The sequence below is a fragment of the Salmo salar genome, chromosome 01, assembly GCF_965601325.2.
Source record: "Salmo salar chromosome 01, fSalSal1, whole genome shotgun sequence".
Lineage (NCBI taxonomy): Eukaryota > Metazoa > Chordata > Actinopteri > Salmoniformes > Salmonidae > Salmo > Salmo salar.
In genome coordinates, this window is record NC_138291.1 from 158,574,301 (window position 1) to 158,584,508 (window position 10,208).

General features: G+C 40.9%; 1 protein-coding gene across 1 annotated transcript; it reads right to left on the reverse strand.

The window, feature by feature from the left end:
* Nucleotides 1–221: 221 nt before the first annotated feature.
* Nucleotides 222–3,974, reverse strand: LOC123725563 (lysosomal membrane ascorbate-dependent ferrireductase CYB561A3). Its single transcript, XM_045691839.2, has 4 exons — nucleotides 3,686–3,974; nucleotides 1,240–1,448; nucleotides 839–993; nucleotides 222–469 (listed from the first exon to the last, which is right to left on the reverse strand). The coding sequence occupies exons 1-4, from the start codon at nucleotides 3,873–3,875 to the stop codon at nucleotides 274–276; spliced, it is 750 nt and encodes a 249-aa protein (XP_045547795.2). The 5' UTR covers nucleotides 3,876–3,974; the 3' UTR covers nucleotides 222–273.
* Nucleotides 3,975–10,208: the final 6,234 nt, after the last annotated feature.

The following is a 10,208-nucleotide window of genomic DNA, read 5'->3' on the forward strand; positions in this document are numbered from 1 at the left end:
TCAATTACAAAAGCCAGCAAGGTCTGTTTGTGTCCTTTGAAAAATGCAGACTGAATTTTGCCATGAACTGCACAAATCCTTTGTCATTGTCACAATAGGTGCATTCCAGATTCACATTTTCTGTGCAGGTCTGTACAGATTATAGAATCAATCATTATATCATGTTGATGTGGTTCCTATAGATAATAAATACCTGTCCAGGTATTGTAAAGGTCCGATAATCTGGAACACACCCGATAACCTGGCTAATCCAGAAACAGGCTGTCATTTAGTCTAGGACTTTACTGCTGACAGCACCATACTCACTCTAGAGCTCTCCTGCTCTGGCTCCAGCCTATTCCACCTCTGGTTGGACAGGATTCCAAGGACCACCAATCCAAAGGCCACGATCAGGACACCCAGGAAGTTAGCAAACAAGGCCTCTGCAGGATGTGAGGAATAGGCTGCGGTGCTGTTGCTGTTGCCGTCGCTGAATAGAGAGATAAACCCTCAAATTAATGACATCTCCTCTCATGGAGTCACTGTAGTTAAAGGGAAAGGCTAACCTGGGAACCAATCTGTTTCTGTGGCCAACTCTTTTGTCAATGTCAAGAGTTTTGGTGCACCAAGGCTAAGGAAATACTACAATGAAATTGCTTTTAAGCTCTTATAAGTTGTCAAACCTAATTTTGTTCTGTAAAATGTAAAGTTCTTTAATTTATCCATAATTGTGAATATTTCATGTAGCCTAAAGCTTTTCAATGTCACATAGGCCTTTATACAGAAAATCATTGTGGAGATTGTTGGACCAATGTAGTTAGTTGATATTGGTGGAGGATCAGCATTTTTGGTCACTCACAGAGCAAGGAGCAGTTTTTCGTTGATGCCAGAGAGAGAGGAGGCCAGGCTGAGGATAAAGATGGCCATGCCCATCCAGGCGTGAACTGGTTTCAGGAGCTTACGGAACCCGAGGGGAGAGCAGGGAGACAGGAAACCAACCAGGCCAAGGACCCACTGACCAATGAGAAGGGAAGGAAAAGGGTTGAGCAAGATGGGTTGCATTAAATGAGCTTGAGGTAGAAATGTTGCCCAATGTGCAATTTCAACCTTGAGCACAGGTACATGAATGTTTTTTTTATTAGGGTCATATGACCTGAACATGAAAAACTCTGAGTTACTAAGAGCCCAGAGTTTTCCCTGGTCAGTTCACATGGGTCAGGGAAAAAACCCTGGTCCCTGCTCAACGTCTCCTCCTCCTACCTGGACTGTGAACAGGACTACGGTGCAGATGCCCACCCAGCTGTGGAGGGAATACAGGTTGGGGATGTGGTAGCCTGTGTGGAAGTCAAACACAGCACACAGCCCAAGGATGGACAGGAACAGGGAGGACAGCATCAGAGAAGCGTGCACCAGCTTCCAGTGTTGCTTCCTCTGACTCCAGGTAAAGGGGATGCGGTATAGGATAGCCGCTTCAGACAACACACAGACACACACACACACAGAAAGAGGGAAGACTTTTAGATCAGCCTTTCCCAGATGGTGGGATGTATTATCTCCGCTCTGTGTTTGTCTCTTCTGGGTGCACTAGCCTGTCCTACCACATGTAACATGACCCCTCCCACATGTTATTCCATACAGTTTATAACCACTTAGTATTTATAACCACTCCAAGACCTATATGGACACTTAAAGTAATGTACTGGTACACAGTCACATCATTGAGGAACACTACAGTGCAAGGTCAGTTGAAGGTCACTAATAAAGTAAATACAGCAAGACTGATTGGGAGTGGGGGGACTTGGGAAGAGTATAGTGTATTAATTGTTTAATGTATACTAAGTGACATGGGGATGTAGGGAGACTGAAGATTGGTGAAATGGAGGTTGGTAATCATTGGTGCCATGGCACAAATGGTGCCTTCAGAAAGAATTCACACCCCTTGACTTTTTCCACAGAAAATTGTGTTACAACCTGAATTCAAAATGTATTACATTTTGATTTTGTGTAACTGACCTACACACAATAACCCGTACTGTCAAAGTGAAATTACGTTTCTAGAAATGTTTGGAAATTAATACAAAACAAAAAGCTGAAATGTCTTGAGTCAATAAGTATTCAATCCCTTTTGATATGGCTGTCACGCTCTGACCTAAGAGAGCTGTTTTTTCTCTGTTTAGTTAGGTCAGGGTGTGATAGGGGGTGGGCATTCTATGTGTTTTGGTTCTATGTTTTGGCCGGGTATGGTTTCCAATCAGAGGCAGCTGTCTATCGTTGTCTCTGATTGGAAGCCATACTTAGGCAGCCTTTTTCCACCTGGTTTGTGTGGGTAGTTGTTTTCTGTTTCGTTAATGTAACCTGACAGAACTGTTGGCTGTCATTTTGTTTCTTTTGTCAAAGTGTTCGTTTTCATTCAAATACAATTATGACCACTCAACACGCTGCGCCTTGGTCCCCTCTATACGACGCCCATTACAATGGCAAGCCTAACTAAAATGAGTATAATATGTTACGTTTGGTATGGTTAGGTAAGACAGATGATTACTTAAGGCAAAAACTAAAGTAGGATGGATGAGTGGGCGTATGACGCGAACATCTATCAATCCAAAGATTGTGAGTTTCAATCTCATCACGGACAACTGTAGCAATTTAGCTATTTAGCAACTTTTCAACTACTTATTACTTTTTAGCTACTTTGAAACTACTTAGCATGTTAGCTAACCCTTTCCCTAACCCTAACTTTAACCCTTTTAGCTATCCCTTCCCCTAACCTTAACCTTAAACCTTCCCCTAACCCTAACCTTAACCCTTTAACCTAATTCCTAAACTTAACCCTAACCTTAACCCTAACCCCTAGCCTAGCTAACGTTAGCCAGCTAGCATACTAAATGGAGTGTCCTGGAATTATGTACAGAATAATACGAAATGCTCTAAGACCAAATTGACAGGTTGGTCAAAGAGCTCCTGTTGGAAGTATTTAGTTTTTTGGTGTAGTTTAAAAAGCCTTTATTATCTTGGCTTTGTGACTTTGTGGAGATGATACCTGACCTGGATCCAAATAGAAGGCCAGGTCTCTTTATTTTCTTTCAATTACTTTAGACGCGTTTGATTTAGCTTGCCTGACACAATAGAAACAGTGGAATCAAGTACACACCTAAGTAATTGAAAGAAACCAAATTCAAACAAGTTTTTAGAGAGAAAACCCTCAAAGGAGAAAACAATATACAACTTTTCCAAACTGAGGTTTGTTTCTGTCACGCCTGCTCCCGCTCCTCCTCTCTGGCGCTCGAGGGCGCCAGGCGGCCCATCATCACACACCTGTCACCATCGTTATGCACATCAGCGCTTCATTGGACTCACCTGGACTCCATCACTTTATTGATTGCCCCCTTCATATCTGTCTATTAGTCAGTTTGATCCCAGTGTCAGCATTAATGTCATTATGTTCCCCTTGTCCAGACGCGGTCCGTGTTTTGTTTCATGTCTGGTATTTATTAAATATTCACTCCCTGTACTTACTTCTCGTCTCCCAGCGTCTGTCCTCACAGTTTTCTAATTTACAATCTGCCCTGCTATAATTTCCATCATTTCTTGCTTTTGTCCACACAGTATGAAGCACTCTGAGATTTTCCATTAAATGAAAATATGAAATACTGGTGATTGAATGAGATGTATTATGGTCATTATCATAATCATTATTGTGACCCACCGTTCCCATAGAGGACTACCAGGCCAGTCACCATGAGTACGGGATGCCAGTTGAACTGCAGAAAGGACGCATCCCAGGCAAAGCCACCACGCCACTCGATGTTCCAGTAACTGACAAACACCACACACAGCAGTCCCAGACACAGGCACAGCACGTAGATCCCATAGAACAACACTGAGGAGGAGATCATGTCTGTCTGTGTGTGTGTGTGTGTGTGTGTGTTTGTGTTTGTGAGGGGGTTGTGTGTGTGTCAGAGAGAGAGAGAGAGTCAGAGAGAGTGAGATAGAGAGAAAAGAGAGAGTGAGAGAGAGAGAGAGAGAGAGCGAGAGAGAGAGAGTAAGCGAGAGAGAGAGTCAGTGGGAGAGAGTCAGTGAGAGAGAGAGAGAGAAAGAGAGAGAGAGCGCGAATGAGAGCGAGACAGTGAGAGCGAGAGATAGAGAGAGAGATGGATAACGATTACCATTAACTTTATCTTGAAAAAGCAAAGATTATGTATAAGCACATAATAAGCATGACATAACAGCTTAAACAGCATAAAACAGGGTTAAAGCTTAATGAAATTATAAACATTTTATTTAGTAGTACTATTGAGGGAAAGTTTTATTTCCCCTATCATCACTTACCTACTTTGATGAAATTGTTCTTTGCCGTTGTTTTTGTTTTTTTCCTTCCTTCTCTGTTCTCACAAATGTTTTATCAGCCAGACCCCAGTGTTACAGAGAAACACACATTAAAGCTCCTTGCTCGTTTGTCATCCACTGCAGGAACATTCCCTTTAAATCTGTGTCTGAGATCCTTACTAATTAAGATTGAATTTGCCTGTCTTTTCCCTCCCCTAACTCTTGGAGATCACCACTTTGTAAGTGCTTCCTCTTTCCTAAACAAGCTATTTGTAAGTCAAGGAAAACAAATGTTGGATGTCATTGAAAAACATTTTTCATAATATCTGTTTTCTGTCTAGTCATTGTTGATCAAAGGCTCAGCATCACAAAGGCGTCAGTGTGAATGAGTTAAACCATGTAATCTGAATTGCCACAGAGCTGGACCATGGAGAAGGTTAGACAGAGGAGAGCGTAACTCTCTGATTTGAGCTGGAACAGACGACCATAGAAGGAACATAAGGCCTATCACACAGGGGTAACATGACACGCTTTAACTGGGAGACAATATAGAGACATGCAAAACATTCTTTCACTACCCAATAACGAAGAGCACAGTGCTCATTGCTCATCCACTGAAGAATTCCCCAAGAGCATGTAGTCATATAACAGTTTCACTTGAAGGATACAGAAGAATACAGGTTTTTCAGAAGCTGTCAATGATACCAAAGTCCCTAAAGAAGTGACATAGTTTTGGTTACATTTCTCTGAAAGATGAGTTAACATTCAAATGTTCAGGTACAAATGTGCATTTTCACATTTGTGAGGTGTTTTGTGGTGTGTTCTGTGTTGGTATGACATATTTGAAAAGCCTTCTTTTTCAATGGCATGTTTGTTCAAAATGAACAGATTCAAAATCAGGGAAACCACCTTAATGAATGCCAGACAATGGCCAATGTCGGAACTGGTCAGAGCACCTTCTAATGATATTAACCAAAGAGTACAGTTTCAATGGGATCAATCATTGCTATAGCTATACATCATATAAGATGAAAGACACAGGAGAGGACAAAGCCATGCACTGAACAATCTGTCTGGAACATATGTTTTCATCGTTCTCGTCCTCCACAAAGACGGAGATAAATGTGTTATCAACCCAGGGCAGCTCTTGACTCTGCAAGGCCAGCACACGGACACACTGCACGTCTTTCCTGAAGTTGAACTTCTTGCCACCGGGCTGCTGCTGCAGCTTGGTCATGGTGTCACTGCTGCCAGCGGCAGCGTTGGAGACGATGAAGGCGTCGATCTCTAGCTTGGCATTAGACAGGAAAGCGCGGATGTTCATCTTGCTCTGGTTGTTGAGGTGGCTGGCAGTGTTGGTGTTCCCCATTCTGCGACTGTTGGTCAGCTGTAGAGAGGAGTGATAGGAGCAGTTAGAGTAGGCCAGGGGTGTGTTCATTAATGTAATATGTTCAGAGTGTTCTAGATAGAAATACAATGAATAGAACTGACTCAAATCCCTATTCTACATGATTGGCAATTGTAATTGTTCTGCACCATACATTTCTATCTGAACGTGTTGTAACGTTGCACTCAATTTAACAGGCCCCTGTTGTTGGCTACAGCCTGTAATAGAATTATATATTTTTCATTTTTCTTTCTCTGGCGAAGAGCTCTCGTATAATATGACAACTTTATGTCCTCATGACATGTTAAATGTCAACAAATACTGTCGTGACACCCACTCAAATGGCCTCTTTACTTAACGGTAGTGGAATCCTCAAAAGTGACTCTCCCTAAACTGACTTGATGTGGACCGTTTGACAATAATTCACTGACTAGCACAGGAAAGATTCAACCATGGGTCACACTTTCCCTGTGTCTGATGAGAGGAACTGTGAGATGAAATGAAAGTCATTTCTTCCTCTCCTCTTCTCCAGGGGAAGGACTCCCTCCCTCTCGGTCGAGACAAAGGGAGATCTGAGAGTTAAATGGTCTCCCACTGAGTCACTCCTCACCTCTCCTTTCCTTACTTGTCATTATCCTTAGATTTCTAAAATTCTTTGCTCTGTCCTCGTCTCACCTTTGAAAGGGCAAAATGGGAGCATGATGGCATTTGATGTTGACAGGAAAAGTCAAAATAAGACCTCTTCTTTTGTTGAGGTCTTATTAGAGAATGTTCTGTTGACGTCAGCATGTCCTTGTATCATCTGGGACAGGACAATATCTGACATCTCTCAGCTAATCTGTGCCATCTGTTCATTTTAATTGTCTTCATCAATCTTTGGAAACCTCATGTCACCTTCTTTGTACTTTTGAAAGATATATAAATACATCTTCCCTCAATTTATGCTAAGATACCTTCACCATATTTACCATATTTATCAATGATTTAAGCTGTTGTAACTTCTTACCATGCTAACATCTTTTCTGTGTTATTTCAGGGATATCAGACTTACCTTGATCTGTAATAGTTTGAAGTGTGAGAGTTGCTGAGTTGTTGAAACGCTGAAGAACACTTATGTAGGGATGGTGCTGGTCAGACAGCGAGGCTATCATTCTGACTTGGTCCAAAGTCCTCTGATGGTATGCAAATATCATCACACCAATGACACAACACTTATTAACTCAAGTAAGAAAAATGCACACCTGATATGGTCAAGTGCTGGTTGTTAACAATTTCCTTCACACGTACAGGGCCCAGTAAAAATTCAAAAGTCAAAACCCAACAACTTTTACTTCGAAAATTAAACTCTTTTTTTTACAAAAATGCATAGTCTGTAACTAAACAAGAATAATAATAGTCAATAGACAAAAAACACATGCATTCTGGACCACTCCCTATTCCTTGTCAGTCAATGTAAATAAATGTCAGCCTAATTAAATAAAGGTTAAATAAAAAAATAAAATAAATAAACGTAAAATCTCTGTCATCATCTGCCCAGACTGCCCTCTTATTGTCCCTTGAGGGCAGATCCACTCCGAAGCGGCGAAATGACGTGGAGCCAATGTGTGCTTGAACACTGTTCCAGGACAGACAGAAACCTTTCAGACCATTTGATTGTCTCCTTAGTGTTTCTCTGAAAGGGTTGTGTCAATTGCAGTGGGACATGCATGGTTTCACAGCCATCTCTTTCTGCTGCTGACACACTCACTCCACTTACCTTTCACTCTCCTCTCCTTCCACTCCATCATACCTCCTATCCTACCATAGTTCAGCCAAGATATTCACTTAGAGAAAATCAAGTTGTCAAGATACTGTATATAACTTTAAAGAAAAAATGAAATACAGCCGGTATGATGCTGCCTTTTGTAAGGTTATTATGCAAAATGCATCATATCAGCTGTATTTCTGTATTTTGAAAGTTATATATCTTGAAAACTTGATGACATGCAAAACATTTTTGGACTATATCAACAATAGTCTGATGAAACAAATACCAAAATATCATTTTGGGGTGAAATTATCCTTTAATGAGAATGACATTTTCAATGTATTCCTAAAGATCCTAACGAGTCTTGGAAATACTCTTTCTAACTGTGTCTTTTTAAAGTTGGACTTTGTTAAGGTGTAATGAAGCTTGGGCAGAGTGATATACTGGTAGATGTGATAATGCATGGCCTTCTCTCACCATCAATGCAAAATAATATTTGCATTTTATTCTACCCTGTGCAGCGCCTCGTCGCGGCTTATCTTATCCCATTGAAGTGCAGTAGCTTCATTGAGAGCTCAGGCCCATCACAGGCACTCATTGAGACTGTCATTGTCTCAAACATACTCAATCTATCTAGAAGTCTTTCATTTTGGGTGGTTGAAGGAATTATGCCTCACTTAAACTTCTGATACACAAAAGTTTGTCCTGCTTACTGTAGAATGATACATTTTGATAACTTCCCAAGAGAACTTCAGCATCATTCCTCAACCAAAAGGCTTTCGGAACAGGAGCTTCACAATAACACATAAAAGGCTTTCCGTTGTCTTATGGCAGCTAAAAGTGAAGGTTACTTTTTCTAAGGATTCATTAGAAATCCTCTAATACCAGCTAACCAATCATTGAACTTGAAACATCCAGGCCTTTACAAATTCAGATTCAGATAAGCTTTGTAAGCATTAATGAAAAAGCTACTGTTGCTAAAGTGAAGTGAGATAATGACATCAACAATAACAGTAATAATAATAAATGAATAAATAAATAATAATAATGATAATAATAGTGATGTGGTTAGAGATAGGGGACAATATTTATATATATACAGTACCAGTCAAAAGTTTGGACACACTTACCATTTCAAGGGTTTTCTTATTTTTACTATTTTCTTCATTGTAGAATAATAGTGAAGACATCAAAACTATGAAATAACACATATGGAATCATATAGTAAGCAAAAAAGTGTTAAACAATTTGTGGGTGTAAGGGGTGCGTAATCGGTGGTAGGGAAGTCAGATGCAGGAGAGCAGAACTTGGTAATAGCCGGAGCAGTTTAATAGCAAAACCCACAGCATAAAAATAAAAGACATTTGGGTACAAAAACCCGTCGCGCACCAATCAACATGTGCACAAGCACTGACAATAAACAATCCCACACAAAGACATGGGGGGAACAGAGGGTTAAATACACAACCAAATGATTGAGGGAATTGAAACCAGATGTGAGGAAAAACAAGACAAAACACATGGAAAATGAAAAGTGGATCGATGATGGCTAGAAGCTAGCTAATAATTCTTCAAGGCTATCAGGCTAGATAACAGTAGTAGCTAGCCAGTTAGCTCTATTGACTTACTGTGGGCTTGTTACTGTACCTACGTACACTACAGTGGGTATTGTAGGCAGGTAACCATGCCAAAATGAACACAGAATGCATTTATTAATGTATCAAGATAAAATATTGTAGTCAGGCAACATATGAGATGTGAACAGGCAACATTTCATTCCCGAAGGAGTGTATTTTCTCTCGCTTCAGCTCAAGTAATGGCCGCCGTTGATTTCAAGAAAATGTGGTTGCGTCATATTTATTTTCATACTTACCGTTGAAGCTTGCATCGATGCATGCTTCAAAATATGTACAAACGGAGCATGTATTCGAGAAACGCCTTCCATGCTCCATTTCGCATACTTTTATTTGGCCTCGTACTCCGACCCTCCCATGCTTCAATTTGCATGCTCGGAGCACGGTAGTATGCATTTTGAGACACACCCATTGTGTGCATATTCAAAGTGAAAGGTATAACATTCAACAAAGATAAGCTCTTGATACCCTTCTCTGGAGCTTTTGGATGCCTTGGAGCACTTCTATTTGGCACAATGAGGCTGTGGTGGATACCAGTGTCTTTGGTTGTCTTTGCCCTATACCCATCTGGCCAGGGGGGCTGGCCAACAGGCAATACCAGTTTAGGTTCCTGTAGGAGCCTTCTACTCAACGGACAGGCCCCGGATGGTTTGAAGCTGATGAAAAGCAGAACGGACCACGTCTGCAAGTGCTACAGTAGGAGATGTGTGTATGTGGCTGTTCTGCACAGGCAAAGACACACTCCTATCTACTGGGCTTACAGAATCCTGGATGACCACGGGCACAATTTCTCACAACTGGATCTACTGGATAGGATCGGTAGCTTATACATCCCATCATTGGTATGCTCACGTTTCCCTCGAATTGTTAATTATCCTTTGTCCTTTGGATGGAATAACACATAGATTTTATTATTTACAAATTATTTAGTTTTAAGTTGCTGTGAGAGGTTTCGTATACGCTTGTCATTGGCTGCCCTCAGTGGCTTTAGTCATCATGTGCTTCATAATAAGGACATTGAAATGCCATACAGATCAAGTGAAACACAGTCAGGCAATGAGCACTAGAAATGCAATGGCCTGGCTTTATGATGAGCCAATGTTTGATTTGTATTAGCATGTTAACATGCAACATA

Coding starts and splice junctions, on each gene's coding strand:
- LOC123725563 (XM_045691839.2), bottom strand. CDS start 3,875: ATGATCTCCTCCTCAGTGTTGTTCTATGGGATCTACGTGCTGTGCCTG. Junction 1,449..3,685: donor GGTAGTCCTCTATGGGAACG/GTGGGTCACAAT, acceptor TGTTGTCTGAAG/CGGCTATCCTATACCGCATC. Junction 994..1,239: donor TAGTCCTGTTCACAGTCCAG/GTAGGAGGAGGA, acceptor CTCATTGGTCAG/TGGGTCCTTGGCCTGGTTGG.